Genomic DNA, 20091 nt, shown 5'->3' with positions numbered 1-20091 from the left:
TGCAGGCATTAAGTTTTCGTCGGGTACAAGATAAATAATCGCTCTCATAAACGTACATGCATGCAGTTTATGCTATCAAGAATAAGAGGTCGATGTCTGTAGATCATTGTTCAGTTCGTTTACTGACTGTTCAGAGTCAGACATGTCACTTACTCATTCTTGGAAGCATTCGTGTACCCCATCCGACGATAGGAACTCTTTTCCGATAGTGTTGACAACTATGCTTGTATGGTGATTCTGTTTTTCTGGGCAAGTGGTTGGCCTCCCCTGACCCAACAAACAAACGAACGATACGCTATTAGTCTGCTTTGTCCTTTAGAAAGAACATCTGGAGCTCGTCTTCAACGGCGCTTATACCTCAGAAAAAGTATATTAGTACAGCTTGTTTCAAGGAGACGAACTGTTCTAAAATCGTCATTGTCAGCAATACATTACTAAGCTATGCCATTAATTACTACAATTACTATTTTGGATTAATGACGGCTACCCTGTAGAGTATTACACTAAATTATAATATAATATAAAAATGATTATATTTAATTTTCATATGCTCAAACCGTTAAAGACAATTAGAACACCTCATACAAAAAACAGATCAAAAGAAAAAAAAAGAAAATAAAAATTTCCAGACGGAATAAACAATTATTTTAATAGCTTAGATTTATAATAAATGAAATAAATGATAATTGGCATTCTTTTCACAAATCATTATTCTAAGAGATTGTTAGTTGAATTTATTATGTAGGAATGAAGTTTTAAAAAGAAGATAAAAAATCATGCATGTTGTACTATTGTATTTTTTCAATAAAAACTTTTAAATTGCGATAGTTTTTCGATTGTTAGCATTTAAACATCGCTAGATTTAAATACAAGTTAAAGAATTCCGGCAAAGTAAATTAAACAGATGTGCAATTATTAATTGGGAAATGTTAAATTAATTTTCTTTTAACTTCATATTTTAATTTTATGCTAATTGCATAGAGCGTAATCGAAAATTGTTCCATTTCAAAATACACTTCCGGAATTAAAAAAATTGAATGTTTATTTTCAATTAATTTATACATTTTAATAATTGTTTCTCTATTGTCATCGGGTATTTCAGCTTGGTGTATTAAACACGCTATACTCTTTCTGTTAATCCATTCAAAATGACAACATTCACACCTGTGTACGCTTGAATTCACACCTGTGTACGCCTGAGGCTAAATTGCTGCAAGGTAAAGTTCCAACGAATTCTCCTCAAATCGATAAATAAACAATGACTTTACAAAATAATATACACACTCTGTTCACAAATATTTTGCCTTGAAATGGTTACCAAAGTTATAACGGTAAATAAAACCGTTTAATATCAGTCAAAGTGTTCAACAGATATTTTATGAAAAAATCTCAACAATAATTTATGAAATTAATTCGAAAATATTTATATTTAGATAACTTCATATAGGAAGTTTTATTCAATCAATACAAATGGTACACACATATTCATTTTCTTTCATTCTTATATTGTGGTTATTAACTACGACCAACGGTTATCTGTGCGCTTTTAATTACGTAAAATTCTGATAAGCTATTAAGACTTTAACAGATTTTATTTTTTCCCATGATTCAACAAATCGGGTTAAAACGTCACAACCCAGTGACGTAGGTCAACCAAAAAAGTTACAAATACTTGATTTTCTCCGTTATTAGAAAGAATATAAATTTAAAACTTTGTGAATGTGTTTTTTATGTTAAGATGAACATATTTAGATGATAAGTAAAAAATCGTGGACTTTCCCTTTAAGTAAACGTTTTAGGTAATTTTAGGTAAGGTAAGTCATACATAGGTTTTGTTCGTTGAAATATAAAAGACACTTCAGACTCGGGCATATCGAGTTTGAAAATACACACATCGAAAAAAAAGGGCCAAAAGAAAAAACATTGTAAATTATTCAAACAAAGGAAAAGACATTTTTGCTATTTACATCACATTTATTAAGATTATTTATTATAAGATGCGTATTTATATATGTACCTGAATGATACAGCAACCAAAAACTATAAGACATCTAAAGGTTAACAAATAGTCTCCAACCATAGACAGTGGCCTACTTCGAGCGTTTACCATAGTTTAGTTAGTTGAGATCGAATTAGTGCGCATGTCTAGTTGATAAATTCGCAAAACGCATTTCCCGTGTATATATTTTGTAAACATTACGGTGTTGACTAGCCCTACTTCGGGCGTTATCTATAGTTAATATAGTCAATTCAGAGTTTGCCAAATAAAGTTAGGATTCAAATTTTGAACTCTAAAAAGTTAACTAACAAAAAAAACGAACTCCGAGGAAAATTCAAAAGGGGAAGTCTCAAATCAAATGGCTAAATCAAAAGCTCAAACACATCAAACGAATATAATTAACTGTCATATTCATGACTTGGTACAGGCATTTTCTTAAGTAGAAAATGGTGGATTAAACCTGGTTTTATAGCTAGCTTAACCTCTCACTTGTATGACAGTCGCATAAAATTCAATTATATTGACAACAATGTGTGAACAAAACAAACGGACATAATAGGTAAAAATGTCAAAAATAGGGGTACGTCAGTCAAATTGTGTTATAATCTTAATCACTGTAAAACAATCAAATATATCAACAAAGAAAAACAAAAAGGCATATAGACAAAGCACATTAGCAAAAACGAAAGACAAGAATAGAAAAATTTACCATAGCACAATAACACAATGACGGGATGTATAAGTACTGAGCCACGTCAAATGGATATTACCAAAAATAGACTAAACTGTAAAAGTAATAATTTACAAAGAAAAATACAAGAATACTATATTACGTTATTAAGATGATAAACAACGTCAGTACATAGAATCTATACTTCAAGACCATCGTGTATTATTTGTGAAGTTGATACGGATTATTTATCAACAAGGTCTTGGTATTTTTAAAAAAAGTACGATACGTTCTTTGACATACCCCTGGTTCATCAACTTCTGCTCAGACACTGTTGACGTTTTACAATGTCTGAGTAGCAGCGGCAATTTCTTGAATACCGAATGAATTGGGAAATGTATAGCCAATATGCAGGTGAAGTTGGTATATTGCTACTAAGGTGGGGGAAATTGGTAATTAAAAAATAAAATCATACATTTTGGTACTGAGATGACCGCGTATGTCAAATTCGAGGTACTAGTATAAGTCTAAAAATGAGGCATGGTAAGCCTTGTCTGTTTGGTTTTTTTTTTTGTTTTTTGTTTTTTTTGTTTTTTATTTCTTGTTCTGGAGAATATATTAATAGAACCCAATCAGAAAAATTTGGATTGTTAATGGAAAGAACATCATCAATATATCTGAATGTGAAATTAAATGATCTTGCTTCTTTGATCTTTTTGTTTTTGTCATTTGTCTGAAGGAACTCCGGGTCATATGAAAATAAGAAGAGGTCGACAAGGAGAGGCGCACAGTTCGTTCCCATAGGAATGCCGGCAATTTGTTGAATAAGTCTACCTCCAAATTCAACAAACTAAACGCACGTTTTGTCGAATAAAAATAAGTTAACTTTTGCTCGACCATAATGACATCATCAATGAAATATAACACGATATGATCACCCATATTTCTGATGTGGATTATATTATTCAGGTTAAATCATATCAAAACAACAAACAACATGAAAAAAGTGCATCTTGCCGTGTTTTAGATAATTATAGGAAAATGTTGGGAGTTAGATACAACATTTTCAGATTAATCTAATGGCCTCGCCACAATTGTCGGCCATTTTACAAAATTGAGAAACCCGAGCAGAACCGGGTCGAACTATAGTTTGGTGGTGACCTTATTATGGTCGAACTAAAGTTAATTTTGGTGAACTCTAGTTTAACTATATATTAATTATAGATAGCTCTCGAAGTAGGCCATTATGTCAAGCTCTAAATTGGTCGAACTAAAATTTGCATATGCTATACATTTATTGCTTTGTGATACCATGCGGCATATTTTGTTAATAATGAACAAAAAGGTATAAAAAAGCTACACCGAGGAACCAGCGGTTAGTATGCTGCAGATTCTTATTAACAACATATTTGGTGAATTTTGAGTTTTCGTTTGCAAAATATTGTCGGGATTCCTATGGAAACGAATTTTGCGCCTCTCTTTGTTAACCTCTTCTTATTTTCATATGAGTCGGAGATACTTCAGACTCTTATCAAAAACAAGAAGATCAAAGAACCATGATCATTTTATTTCACCTACAAATAAATTCATGTTATTCTTTCCATTATCAATTCAAACTTTTCTGATTGGGTTTCATTTATATATCCTTCCGAATTAAAATCAAAGAAACAACAAACACGGCGTCATTTTTAGACTTATACCTCGAATTTGACATAATCGGTCATCTCAGTACCAAAATCTATGACAAACGAGACGATTCTAATTTTGAAATTATAAATATCCCCACCTTTGCAGCAAAATACCAACTTTACCTACACATGGGATATAAATTACCCAACTCGTTCGGCATTCAAGAGCTTGAAGCTGCTACTCTTTATAAAAGGTCTGAGCAGAGAGTTGATGAAGAACATTTATGTCAAATAACGTTTCGTACTATTTCTAAAAAAAAGTTAATCGCAAGATACAAAGTCCTTGTTGATAAATACTCCGTATCAACTTCCCAAATAATACATGATGGTCTTGAAGTATAGATTCTAGGTACTGAAGTTGTTTATTATCTTAATTACGTGTTATAGTGTTCTTTTTATTTGTCTTTTGATATTTTTAACGTTTACTGTTCAGTACATTATTGGTAATATCGGTTTATATACATCATTTTTTTTGTTTTCTTGTCCTTCGTTTTAGCTTGTTTGATGCCATTTTGTTTTTCTTTGTTGAAATAATTGGCAATGTTTGTTTTTAAGTGATTAAGGTTATAACACAATGTTGACTGCTGATTCCCAAATTTTGACATTTTACCTATCGTGACTGTTTGTTTAGGTCTCATATTGTTGTCAATATAACTTTATTCTATGTGACTCTCATACAAGTGAGAAGTTAAGCTAGCAATAAACCAAGGTTTAATCCACCATTTTCTACATAAGGAAATGCATGTACCATGTCAGGAATATGACAGTTGTTTTCAATTTGTTTGATGTGTTTGAGCTTTTGATTTTGCCATTTGTTAAGGGACTTTCCGTTCTGAATTTTCCTTTGAGTTTTTTTTACTTTTCTATTGTTTTTACCTATTTCAGTATTTAGTTGTGTTTTGATTAACAAAGGTTAACTCCTATAAAAAAAAGTCGAAAAATAATGCAATAGAAATAAAGATGTGGTATCATTGCCAATGAGACAACTCTCCATCCAAGTCACAATGTAAAGAAAGTTAACAATTATAGGTCTAAGTACGGCTTTCAACACGGAGCCTTGGCTCACGCCGAGCAGCAAGCTATAAAGGGCCCCAAAAAAACTAGTGTAAAACAATACAATCATAAAAACCAACGGTCTTATCTATATAAAAAACTAGAAACGAGAAACACCTTTAACACACACCAACAAACGACAACCACTGAACAACAAGCTTCTGAGTACGTTTATATGATCGTGATTTCTTTGACTAAGACTGAGCAACACGACCCCGACCAACTTGTATGACGGTTGTTTATAGTTATGTTATATGAACCCAATTGAATGAGCATCACAAACACACACAATAAGTTAATGTGATAATAATTGGGACCCAGCAGCCCAAACTGTGTAAACATACATCACAGACATAGAACACAACTGACTAAAAAAATCAAACACACATACAAATAAAACTAACAAACACGCCAACAAATAAGTTGAAGTTGATAGTAAATTTGACATGACGTCAACAAAAAAATTTTTGTAGTTGATGTGAATATATTAGTAATAAATGTCACAACTGATAAATCTATATGTAAAATCTACAATTAGCCAAATGTGATGTCATATCATATAATACAGCCAGTATATGATATTGAATATAATAAACACAAGCGGAAAAAATGCTCTTGATAATTTGTCAATAGATCTTGCAGTGTCCTTTCTCTTTGTGTCTTGCTTGGTATTCCTGACCTAATCAATTAACAAAAGAACAAGTTAACGCTAATTCAAACATTCAACGGAATTAAATGCGTGTTGTTAGTGAACTAGCGCTGTGTGCAGATTGTTGAATTGACCTAAGTTCAAAGCTTTCATGCTATTGTTCTTGTTACAATACAAGATGAAGGTGTACAGTTTTCGATGACAGCTTAGCTTTATATTTGCAGTTTGTTATATCGTTGTTGATCTTTTTTGTACGATTATGAATCAATCAAATTATCGGAATCGGGATTTGCTTATCCTTCCAAAGTATCTGAGATTGCCCTGATTTTTAGTAGAATTCGTGTTGCATGGTCTTGAGTTTTCTATGTTGTGTTTGCCATGGTGTTGTCAGTTTGTCGTCGACTTGAGTTTGAATAACACTTTGGTGTCGTTTGCCTATCTTTTATATAAGAGATTCTTGTTAATTTCTTACCAATTCCTATATTGATGAATCAAATGAAACACAATTGTTTAAATCAGTATTATCATTACTAAATATACTTATCATATAGCTGTAACTCTTTTATTTTATAATAACCGTAAATATACCTGTCCATTCAATATTGTGTGAGGGTTCTGTATTGTTCTTAATCGTTCTATTGTTCTTCTTTCCTCCACTCGTTCAATCATAGCAACATATGCGTATTCTATCATTGCACCGAAAACAAACAACAAACACACAACATTCCATATGTCTATGGCCCTCACATATGAAACACGCTGTGTTAATCCTACACTGAAATGACCATTAGTGGACACTGACAATACTGTTAAAATACCAAGAGATACTCTGGCTGGTATAGCGTCTGTGTTCAACCAGAAAGATACCCATGAAAGCACAACTATTAATGCAGATGGTGCATAAACTTGAATTAGATAGAATCCATATTCCCGTTTCAGGTTTACGTTGACACCAATACACGTATAGTTTCCTGGAAATAATTCAAAAACATTTATATTAATCGACGTCCAGATTAGTTCCAAATAATTACGAATAAACAGCAAAACACATTTAACAGCCCAAAAATAATGTTAGCTACAAGTCGCAATTCCGATTAAAAGTTTTGAACATAAATTTCAAAGATTAATCATTTTGTTCAATACATTGACGATTTTTAGTACTCATCGGATTCTGTGTAGATAACCTTTTGTATTATAATAAGATCCATCATTGTTTGTTTTATCTTGTTCGGCATGCAATTCACTATTGTAAGGTAAGTTATACGGAATTTTACACTTTCTCCGTAAGAAACTTTTCAATAATGCATTTCAGTAATTTTTATCACTTTAACAATCTCCTGAAACAGACACCTTGCGAACAGGAGTGCTACCTGGCATTCTTATTGAAGTTGGTATAAATAAGTTTGGAGAGGCATAGCAATAAAAAGCTTTTTTTAAACCCATATATCTTTTGGTGTAGCCATTCGGCATTTTTGACTTCGTCGAAGTTCTACTTTGGGATCCTTTCCATCAGTGAAAGCAACGATCACAATTTTTGAAGAAATAAAATCTACAATTCAAAATAATTGAAATTTACCTTCTGAAATTCCTGTAGATGATCATATTTTCCACAGTAACTTAGTCTAAGATTTGCTTTTGTCATTTGTAAATGAAAATAACTCTTTTTCTAATTTCATAAGCACGAAACGCTTTTTTCCATTTACCACCATCATGATCTCTCAAACACAAACATTTGAAAGCCAAAGATGTATAAATACATAGAAACGAAAGTATATAGTATATCACAATTAACATGTATACCAATGCCTTTGTCTAGGTTTTGACTACAGGGCGAATGCTTCTTAAGTGCACAAAAAATTGTCCAAACATCCTATTTTGTTTTTTTATTCTTTCATTATTTTCTATCTTATGAATCTTCAAAGCACAAAAACTATGAGCAAAATATAGGTAAAATGGTTACAAAAAAGCAAACAAGACATTCATAAATCAGTTATTTATTGAGAAGTAAGATGGTTGAAAAGTATAGTGCAGTAAATCATGACTTATGATACTTATTATAAACTTGCTAAGCTTTAGTTTGTCAGTTTTTATAGACTTCCTTCTTTTTAAAACTTTTTGGAGATCAGTATAAGAGAGAGCCGAAAAATACCAAAGTGATATTCAAACTCATAAATAAAACACAAATTGACAATGTTGTGGCAAATAAAAAGAACGAAAAGACAAACAACAGTACAAAAAACACAACATATAAAACTGAAGACTGAGCAACACGTTTTTGTTAATACTTATTTGTTCTTTTTTTATAATTTACAGTGGGGAACATTCAGGTTTTATATACTTTACCTCGGTTCTCTACTTTCAAATTTCTAATGATTTCTTGTAAAAAAACAAGCCAAAGAAAAATAGTAGGAAACATGTAAGCAGTTAAGTCTCAGTGACCTCATTGTTCGACGAACCTCACATTTTACAATTAAAACTAATAAAACTAAACTGTTTAACCCATCTGAAAATATGTTTACAAATCTATAGAATCTAGAATTTGCACCCCAAAAAAAGATATTTTACGAAGTTTACTCAACTTTTTCTAATTTATTTAAAGGAATGTAAAAAGTAAAATAACAAAAATACCGAATCCCAAGGAAAATTCAAATCGGAAAGTCCCTTATCAAATGGCAAAATTAAAAGCTCAAAAACACCAAACGAATGGAAAACAACTGTCATATTCCTGACTCGGTACAGGCATTTCCTTATGCAGAAAATGGTGAATTAAACCTGGTTTTATAGATAGCTAAACCTCTCACTTGCATGACAGTTGCATACTATTCCATTATATTGAAAACAATATGTAAACAAAACAAACAGAAAAACTGGTAAAACAGTCAAAAATAGAGGTACAGCAGTCAACATTGTGTTATAATCTTAATCACCATAAAAACAAACAAATATGCCAACAAGGAAAATCAAAATGGCATATAGATAAAGCACAAATGTAAACATGAAAGACAACAATACAAGAAATGACCACAGCACAACAACACATTGGCGGGATGGATAAGTACCGAGCCATTTAATTTCGTCGATAAATGTAATGTTTTATTCCTTATTTCGTCATGCCAACGTTTTAATTAGATTTTGAATTGTTAAAAATTTTCATCTCGATCATAACTGTATATAAATTAATTTTTCGTACGTGTATGAATGATTGGAATGAAGCTTAATATGCATATACAAATTTAAGAAGAGGGCAAGGATAAAAAGATTGCAATCAAAAACCATAAGTCAAATTTGAACACACAACACTACGGATGAATAGAAAAACGTTTTATAGGCAAACAACAGTAATAAAACAATACAGAAATAAAAGATTAAGCAACACTAAACAGGGGATGAATGAACTCAGATGCTCCAAGATAGTAAGCAGTTCCTGTTCTACGTTTTGATAATCACCTTATCATGTTTTAATTTCTATTGTTATTTAATTTTCAAATTAGTTTAACAATTAAAATAGTTTTACCTGATGGATATTCCTTATCACAAATATATGATTCAGATGCTTTTATAGTAAATTGACTGTTAACAATACCATCTTTAAATGTCATAGCAGGCTCCATCCACCGTAAACTAACTGTAGATGCTGAAAACCCATCTAAAAAGGAATCAGAGTAAAAGTTAACACTGCAATGGTGATCTTTTACTTATGAAAACTACCTGATGAATTAGTAATAAAGGGTTGCATTTTTATTTTTTTGAAGCAATGTCCCTAACTACAGTGGATTTCCCCAAATTCTATAAATGTCATAAAAGCTGCGTAATAGCAGTAAGCCATGCAATGTATTCACTATACATTTGTCAAAATTATTTTATAATGAAATAAAATAGTTTAGTTTTCATGTCTACTACAAGAGAATAATGTAACATGTGTAACCTTGCTTACAATCAAAATGTCTATGTCACCCTTTACACATGTATTCCTAATTCTAAATTTAAAGAAAGATTAAACGAATACAATTACATTTCCAGGAAGGGAGTACTGTATAATAATCTCAAGTACAATTCAAAACAAAAATATTCGTTCCCAACAAAAGCGTGAATTTTATTTTCTAAAGATGTCTGAGCGAAAGCTAGTAACTTCATATTTTAGTTTTTGTTGACATGGTAAAAAGATTCATAATAAAATTCGAAAAACAAATCTGGAAACAAAAACTTTACGAAAGAGGCAATTAATTTTCATGCTATCGAGGAGCAAAATATCATATCTTAACTATTCGCACGACAATTTTCTCAGTAGACCAATTTTTTACAAATTTTAAGAAATCCATAAAAAAAAGTCTTTTCAGTTAGTTTGCAAACTAACATAAACTTAACTGAATTTATAAAAAAAAAATAATCATTTCCTGTACTCTTTGTTTTTCAATATGACATCTCAAAATAACCCATTGATCAGTAAATGAATGAAAGAACTTTGTAAATACATCATCAGTGTCTAAGCAGTGTCATTTTTATCCCGATTCGGAAAAATATTAACCCATTTCGCCAGAATGTAAAGTTAACTTTCTTGGATCAAAAGTAATTTTTCTTGATTCAAGTGTAAACATATTGTATCATACTTTCTTTGTATTAAAAAATAATCATTAAATAGGTTTGCTTATTATGTCGAAGAATTTCCAAACAAAACAATTGAATAATCATATAAATATTATTTCATTCAAAATCTACAATAAAGAACCTTAAGGTGTTACATAACATTAGAGGGAGATAACTCTGTAAAAATCTGCTTACAGTTTTAATCACGTTCTATTGTTAAGGCAATATTAAGCTTCTCCATGAACAAAATAAGTCAAATTGCTATATATTCAATGATTTTTTTCCAATAAAGTGTGTTGTTCAAGTTTTTTGAATTTTCTATTTTTTCTAAAGTGTCAAAGTATATATTTTGTCTAAATTGTATGATAATTAAAAAAGCCAAATTTTAGTCAAGGTGTTTGGGACCACCTTACGTTTAGAATATAGATATTATTATACTTACAACTCTCCATCTCCAATAAGCATGACTGTTCGTCAAATGGAAACGTTTGTAAGTGCATGAAACAAGTAAATGTTCCAGTTACTCTGAAAATCATCAAATATATCGTTACAGTCAAATGATAGTAATACAACCGTTTAAAATGAAAAATATTGAACCATATATAAATTTACACTGTCTTAACATTCAACGTTGGCCTCATATTGGATATCGTGGGCTACTTGCCCTCAAGTTTGACTTTATTTTGAAGATATTAGGACAAAAAATGATACATACAGGAAACAATTAAAGTCATGTGCTAAAGACAGACAATGAACACCATGTCAAAAACAAATATGAAAAAGACAATCTATGGAACTTCTTGGAAGTATTATATTCCCTTACAACAGACAGAAAACAGGAGATTTGCAAAGTATCATACCATCATAACCTAATACATCATGTACTGTGTGTCACCCCTTTATAAGGTAACATGGAAAGGCATTATTTTACTAACGAAAGCTGTATTTTTATAGCCTAGTTTGCCTAGTGGTCTAGTAGCTGGACACAATGAAGGTGGTGTTACCACAGTAGCTACATACAACGTTTATCGTAATGTGTGATGTAAGCCCTGTACAGTTATTGTTTATTCGATGACACATGTCATGGACTCAAATTCCACTGTTACCATTGGTGTTCTCGTGGTACCGTGATCGAATCGAGTGCCAAATGTCGTTAGTTTCATCCTCGGCCAGATCAAAACAAAAACTATATATTTGGTATTTTCTACTTTTTTGTTAGCACACGGCATTTTAAGGAATAAGACTGCGTGGAGTAGAGTGGAAATAATGTTATTGCATGGGTAGGTTGACGTGTCTTACAACGGACTGTTACGTTGTGGAGTAGTAGAATAAAAAAAAAGCTCATATCAAATAAGGTTTCATAATCTATCGAATTATTACGTTATCGATCCGAATGTGCAATTAATTGTCATTTGGAAGTTAAACCGCCATCTTCAAATTGTTGGGAGAACACAAATGTGCCACTTTTGGGCTTACTCTCAGACTAATTATGCGTTTTTGCGATTGCGTGCATTACCTATATTTTGCGATAGAGAACTTCTGTCATACAGTTTTCAAATACGTGATGTCACACACTTAGCTTTGTTAATAAATATTGATACATTTGTGTGTGTTTGTGTATATGTGTGTGACAAATAATTAGGAGATAACGAAAATCGTGTTCGTTGCTATTGCCGAAATCTTTATTCGTTTGTTTATGTCACCACAATGTAAAGCTTTCATGTACTAAGTAAATTTGACAATATTACTATTGATTCGAAGCAGCGAGGACATCTTTATGTATTTCCGAAATCTTTACTTTTAATGTGACTTCTAGTTTCATGGTTTACAATGTCCTTATTTTACCCATATGTTTAATATATATATATATATATGGGACAAGGAGATATCTAATGATAACTTATGCCTGTACAAAATCGGGAAAATGACAGTTGTTTTCCAGTCGTTCCGTGTTGGTTGATATAGTCAAGCGCTTGAATTTGCTTATGGACTTATGACTTTACCTTAGAGTTCAGTAATTTTGTTAATACATTTTTTATACCTTAAACTATACGATACAAAACCATTCGGGTGTAGAAACATCATCTTGTTAGGAACAGTAACTTCATGAATTTGTGTATCCATGTCAGTCATGAACGATAAATCAGGAACCCATATACAGTCTTGGATAGAGTGGTCTAGTTCGATTCTGCTGATTTCTGAAGGAGCGGAAAACGTCAATCGTGGATCTATCCATTGTTGTCTGAGGTACATACTCATAGAAAATTTCTGTGGAATTAATTCACATAATTAACTACGTACCAAGTGACATTTAAATACGTACTTTTATGTCGTTTTTGTCATTTTACATCATGCAGGCTTTAATTAAATGATGCACTTATACCAATGTACAAAAAGATTAGGTATGTACATTTACAATGCAAATAAATTAAAGTTATGTTTTAATGTGCACTTATCTTGATAGATCAAAATGTCGATGCATCATGTGCCTTTTTCAACAAAACTGTTTTCAGTGTTGATTAACGAAAAGCTAATCAGTAATTATAATCTTTATACATTTAACTCCAATTGCGGAAAAATTACTTCAGGCGTTCACGATTACACCCCTATTTACAAAAGTATACCACATTTTATCATTATTTATTCATTGTGCACTGAATATCACGTTTGTGATAGAAATACTGTTGTTTCCTTCTTTAATGGAGTGAACATATAGTATTTTGTTTATATTCGACAACCCCTTAAAAAGGAAAATTAAATGTCGAAATGTACCCAAAGTACAAAAAATAAACCCATAAGAACTATAAATATCGCTAAACCGAGTGACCCTTTGGTATCTTTCGACTCTTTTCTACTCTTGGCGAAAATCTTCAGAAACATATATTGATTATTTTTCCTCCTTCTTGTCCTGCTTAATGAAGTATCTTTACAAATATTTTCTCAACTTTAAGTCGAGTTATATTATTTGTTATTTAGGTTGACATATTCCGTTGGTCGACAGTTAAAAGAATCTTTGACGATACATATAATTTATATTTTATTGCTTAAAATGTAGATAATATTGCTCATTTGCTAGTCATTTCTTGATTGCGTATTGTTGGTTATGATTATCATTATACATTTCTTTCTATAATACTTACCATTTCTGATTCGTCAATTCCAAATACGCCAACAACATACATTTGTACTTTGACCTCTGTGGGAATTTCTGCAGAATGCATGGAAAACATCAGGAGATAAATAGGTTTCTGGTAACATCGCAATGTTTATATACCAGTTCATTTGTGACTTTTGCATTTACAAAGTTGTATACTAAGTTGGCAAGCCAACAGTTAACTTATTTTAGTATTGTGTTCAGGAAACAAAAAAGGAAATAAGAATATATGGTGTATTCTTTTATTGAAGCTGTGAGATACAAGTTCAACAGTTACACAATGGAAAATGACTTATCGTGTCGTTTCATATTCACATTTAATATGATATTCAGAGGCTAGCGTTTCTTTATACGATTCGTTTGATTTCTTAAGTAGAGAGGTGATTTTTTTTGGTTTTTTTTTGACGAAAATGATTTTAAACCAAGGCTTCTTTAAGATATATATTTTAAAGTATTATTATTATGAAAATGCGATTACAAAAGAGACGGAAGATACCATGGGAACATTCAAAACTCATAATAGGAAAAAAAAGCTGACAGTCCCACGGCAAATAAAAAACCAACACGACGAATACGTTCATAAAACCCTACTTACAAAACTAAAGATTGAATAACACGTACCCCCACCAAACAACGCGGGTAAACTCAGTTGCTCCGGGAAGGTTAAGCAGTTCATACTCCACATGTGGCACTTTTTGAGTTTCGAATAGCGGTATACTACTGTTGCCTTTATTCATGCAGGTACAAATCCGTTGAAAAGTCTCATTCGGTGATGTCGCTAATCAAAGAAGAGGCCATGATTGTGGTTACGACAATTGGAATATATCCGTGGTCATCTGTTACACGATAATTCATAACGGTCAAGCAACTTTCGAGGGGATAAAATGCTCTGTGAAAAAAGTTATTTGGTTCTAGGAGATCAAGATCATGAATTTGTGATAGATAGGATATATACACTACACGATATAGTTTCGATTAAAGTGTTGTGTAGGATTGTTATAACAAAAGATGTCCTTGCTTACGTACCTGAATTATACCGTGGTGGGTACCTTTTGTCGTATCTTGATAGGATGGTCTTTATTATGGTCTCCCTTTAAAAATGTCATGATATGAAAATTTCCTTGCGAAAATAACATTGTTTTAAACAGTAGTTTGTACAAATGATATATTTCAGATATACAAGGATGTTTACACCTCACAATTACACCCTTTATATAATTTAACAAAAGGCTCATTAGAGCCTGAATCGCTCACCTTGTAAAATGAATTGCCATTGCTTGTTTATAAATTTCTTTGTGGCAATATTTCATTTGGTATTCCAACTGTTTTAATTCGAGCGTGGTATCTTTGATGAGTTTTCACTGCTATATTTTGTATATTAAAATTTTCGAGACAATTGCAGAATTCTAAAACTTGATTTAAAACAAAATCGCCGTTTGAGGGCAATACATACTATAAGGAGTCGTTTAAAAATTTCAGTCGAATTGACATTTTTGTACATCTCGTTTTGCCGATAAAATTTCTGTTTACAGTCTATCTATCTATTATAGTTTTCCAGATGTTCTACAAATACATGGCAATAAGTAACAATTCAAAGGACAATAACTTTTGAATGTGTCATTCAATGGGTTGGTCATATTGGCATTTTTATAGGCTTTGTATGGGTGATCACTTTTAATTGTTTGCAGTTTCTACCCAAATATTATAGATTTTCAGATAATTGACAAAATTATGAAAATTAGTAAAAAAAATCATCATTTAAAATCAATAACTTCAACAACGAGCCACCCAATGATTTCAGCCTTACAGCATTTTTGAACATTTCGTATTGTTGATAATTTTCTGGTTAAAATAACTCCTTAAATTTTAGTTATATTAGGATTTATGTAGATATTGTATTGCTGATAATTGTTGTTGTGCTATGTTTCATGAAATCCTCACCCGTTCGACGCACACGGTCTCACTCCTATAGAGTTTTTTTTACCTGGCTTGACATTTTATGTATCTTCTCAATGCATTTCAAACTTTGTTAAAACTATTATCTACAAAAAACCTATTTTTTTATATAATTTTCGGGATAATAATAAACTACCCGATAATTTGCCGTTCCATACATTTGGTAGTCAGCTTTCCGGATTACTGGTCATCCAGAATATCTATGCATTACATTCCGTAGTAAATCCAAGCTATACCCTACATTATTCATTATTTAAAAATCTAACAAATTATGTCTTTTTTTAATATTTGTTTTTCAACACTCACATGTGTCAAAACCTGTAACAGCATGTGTGTACATAAGGGGAAAAGATTTAAGGTACTAACGATTTATTTTGAAGTGTACTTATTTGCCACAAAACAGATATATTGGAAAGTCTTTAATAGTGAGCGTAAGAACACATATCATAGCAATCCACATTATTTATAAGGTTCGAATGTTGACTTAAGCGGTTGTGTTTGATATTCACCGACAGCAAACAATTGTATGGCAAGTATGTGGGAATAATCGGTAAACTTCAAAAATAATTTGTGAGACCAACCATGCCGTTGTGTTACTGTATTATTAACGTATAGTTCATATCTCTTTAATTCATAATTGATCGCAATTTTGACAGTTTTACATAGACCATATGTTAATTTGAGCACTTGTATGTTAATGACATTAAAAATAGAGGCGAAAGCTACCAAAGGGAAAATCAAACTCATAAATCGAAAATTAAGTGACAACGCCATGGCAAAAGAGAAAATTATTAAAAGACAAACTACAGTATATAAAACACAACATGGGAAACTTCAGTTTTATCAATTGAAGAAAAAACTACCTTATCATGTCATCCTCTTCTTCTACTCTTATATTGTCTTTTGTGCTGTTAAAACTAAATAGAAACAAAAGAGTTTATGGTAAAAATATCACTGAATGGCGGCTAAATAGTCTTACATACAGCTAAACGTTTTTATGGGAATGTACGAGAGTCGAGAATAATTCAAACAAGATTGGGATTTGTTGTTGTGCGTTTCTGTTCTGCTGTATACATCTATTTACAAACGTTCAATTATGCTAACGTTTATACTTGTAACGTTTTGCAATTTTTTTTTAGATTTGCCAACTAACATTATGAAATAAAATGTTGTTATTATTTTAAAAAATTTAACACTTTTTACTGCATATTTTTTTCATTTTTCATGGTTTGATGTTTCCAAGTAAAAGAAAATTAAAGGAAGCAATATCAGAATTGTATGGGGTCTATATTATTATCTTAAGTAAGAGTATTGTAAGCTTGCCTTTTTTTAATTGTAAGACTGTATAAAATATACAGCATTTGTTTTTCGTTCAACGTATATGTGAGTATTCTGATATACTTCTTCAAATAAAGGGTGTATTTTTACTAAAATTTTACTAGATTTTTATGACTGTGTCATTTGTTCTTCCTTGGACATAGATAATAGGGAGAGAGATTAGAACAATGTCAAAACTGGATTTGCCCGCCATATGTTTTAGTGTCAGGAATCCCAGCAATGTGCTGTTTAGTTATATATTTTTTTTAACAATTTTTCAGAATACGAATCTCCTATACGTAATAGTTCTTAGATGAACAGGTAGTTAAAACCTGTACTTAACTGTTATTGTAGACAAAAGGAAACATCTCATAATTATTTTTGTTCTAGATATAGTATGGTGAGCCAATAAAAGTTAGGAATATTATGAAACCATTCGACCTTTTTTCAGAATTAATTAGAAATAACATTCTTACCTTTGACATACTATACTGTCGAATGTAGCAATGTTCTGATGAATACATATGGCAATTGTTAGTGTTGTTAGAAGCATTTCTAAATAATTCTAAAAAAAATCAAATATAATTGAGTTATTTTGTAGCATTTAAAGAATGTGAACTATGATATGATTACTGATAAAACATGGTCTGCGCTACAAACCTTTTAAATTTCTAACAATTCTATTTATGTTTCTCCTTTGGGACACAGATACACATTTTCATTAATGTATAATGCTTTTTAAATTACTTTTAGTAATTACGATGGACAGATCGATCAGCGTGTTAATGGTATCATGAAAATTGTGGTACATTGGGAAGAAACTGAAAATAAGAAAACGTCGTATAAACTATATGTTTATATTATATAACCTTTGCAGTGTTCTCCTGTGGCAAATAACTAATTCAATAACATTTTCATTCAGATGAAGATAAATAACAGCCTTGAAATTTTGTTTTCTATAATTTCCATTGAAACATTTAAGCCATAAGTCCACCCCTTTCTATTAAAGATGCATCAATTGTAATTGTTTTAACTAGACTTGCATTCTTTTAAAATGTCAGTCTAAAAAATAAATTTACTAGTTAAGTACAAATTTGATACACAAGTTATTCCAATAAAATCAAAACTTTCAATTGCAACTATTCAATATGATAAATGTTGCATTAAATTCTAATTATACACACCTGTTGAATTTATGCAATCGACCTTAGTATTCCTTTCGAAATAAGCAACTGTATTTAGCTAAATATGATGTACTGCAATGGAATGATCAACATATATTTAACCACTAAATAAACATAATAACTATGAATTAAACAAAAAGGTCCTGTAGTACCTGTAGTAGATATCAAAATAAATGAAAAATTAAGCAATATTATATAGATTAAAACGGCAATATTTGTTGAAAAAGATTGATTTTAAATAATTGAATCGGAGACGGTTTAAAGTATGTATGTATTTTCATAGAAGTCTGAATTATTAATTCTTTGGTAGCGTGGAAATTCTTTATTGAATATCAATGGAGTATGGTATGACACTAATTACTTTCATAGCGTAGAATTATTAATAATCATGGTAATAGTAATGTTATTCCAGGAAAGACTATCAGTTTTATATATAACATTTAATATCATTGTACCTTTTGTCAATTTTTGTGTTCGTGCCTGGTGACTCCTAGATATGTTTTTCTTTTCGTTCTTTTTACTTGCTTGTTTCCGTTTCTATTTCATTGGTCTATATTCAGAATCTTATTATCTTGCTGCAGATAATGAAATCCGCGAAATAAGAAAAGTGTAACAAATACAAATTTTTTAAAAAGTTTTTGCACTCAAGTTAGACTTATAAATCGTGCAAAACTTAATATGACGTCACAGACTCGTGGTCGAAAAAAAAAAACATTATCTTTGGCTAAAAAAAAAATTCTCATTCAGAACTCTTACTCTAAACACTAAGGTTCCCCCAGGCATATAATGCTTTAAGTGTATTTTAAACAACTTTTCGGTTTTTAATGCTCAACCTCGTATTTAATCTATCCTTCGTACTTTTTTTAATCTAGCGCCATTGATGAGTCTTATGCAATCAAAACGCACGTCTAGCATACCAATTTATAAGTCTGTTCTTTTAACAATCGCCGTCTTATTTGTTTGAGGAAATAAAAGATTGTCACGTCTTCTAGGACAATGATTATTATGAAGTGAAAAACAAATTGTGTTGCCTTGCAAATCAAAGTAATTTCCCTGAAAAGTCCTGTGTTTTATTACTATATTTTTCTAAATGGTTAACGGATTTTAAAATGCATTTCAAAATCTATAACTCTATCATTAAAATATAATGTAAAATCTCTGTCTTTCAATAAAACATTGCTATAATTGTTTATAATATTTTGTTATATAGCAATGAAATGGACAATTCAAAATTTATTTGCGAAAACACATCTACATTGAATGGTTATGGCATTACATACAAACAATAAAACTGACAATGGTATAATTATATGGGAGTGACAGTTGCTTTCATATAGAATTACCACAACTTTTAGTGTATTTTATATAATCATTAATGCTCATGTGAAATAAAAATAGATTCAGTAAATTATGGAAAGGACAAGGCACATTTTTGGACCTATTTGGCCCTGTAATTTCACAAAAATTATAACATTGCCTGATGTCATCACAAACATTCATCAGCATCAGAAAAAACGTTTTTTACATAAAATATGTCTATATAAGCCAAGCCTTGATGACAAAATTTGACTGTGACGTCTATAAAATGACGTCAGACGCTACATAAGTCAGAATTATTTAGCCAAATTAGGCTAATTACAAAAGAACATTAAGGTTAAACGTCGCACAAAATAGTTTTCGGCAGTGATTAGATGAAACATAAATTACTTTTTTAAATATCTTTTTGGCGACGACTGTTCTCTATATTATTTCTAAGCATGAACTAGTCACGAAGTCATTATTTTGCATGATTTCATTGCATGCCTGTACACCTCATGCACGGGGATATTTTTTTAGC

The 20091-nt window shown here is 31.0% G+C and overlaps 2 protein-coding genes across 4 annotated transcripts in view; one reads left to right on the top strand and one right to left on the bottom strand.

Moving 5' to 3' along the window:
* Positions 1 to 20091, top strand: part of LOC127714088 (heat shock 70 kDa protein 12B-like) — a 181878-nt gene that overhangs the window by 113991 nt on the left and 47796 nt on the right. The window lies entirely within an intron of this gene.
* Positions 5051 to 17631, bottom strand: LOC127714095 (glycine receptor subunit alpha-4-like). The gene is made up of 9 exons (XM_052220054.1): positions 17547 to 17631; positions 16617 to 16670; positions 14824 to 14888; positions 13784 to 13851; positions 12685 to 12911; positions 11086 to 11168; positions 9574 to 9705; positions 6648 to 7030; positions 5051 to 6089 (listed from the first exon to the last, which is right to left on the bottom strand). Exons 1-9 carry the CDS (start codon positions 17621 to 17623, stop codon positions 5961 to 5963), a joined length of 1218 nt encoding a protein of 405 aa, XP_052076014.1. The 5' UTR covers positions 17624 to 17631; the 3' UTR covers positions 5051 to 5960.

This window comes from Mytilus californianus, unplaced genomic scaffold, assembly GCF_021869535.1.
Source record: "Mytilus californianus isolate M0D057914Y unplaced genomic scaffold, xbMytCali1.0.p SCAF_9, whole genome shotgun sequence".
Taxonomy (NCBI): domain Eukaryota; kingdom Metazoa; phylum Mollusca; class Bivalvia; order Mytilida; family Mytilidae; genus Mytilus; species Mytilus californianus.
This window is presented reverse-complemented; position numbering and strand designations above follow the sequence as displayed.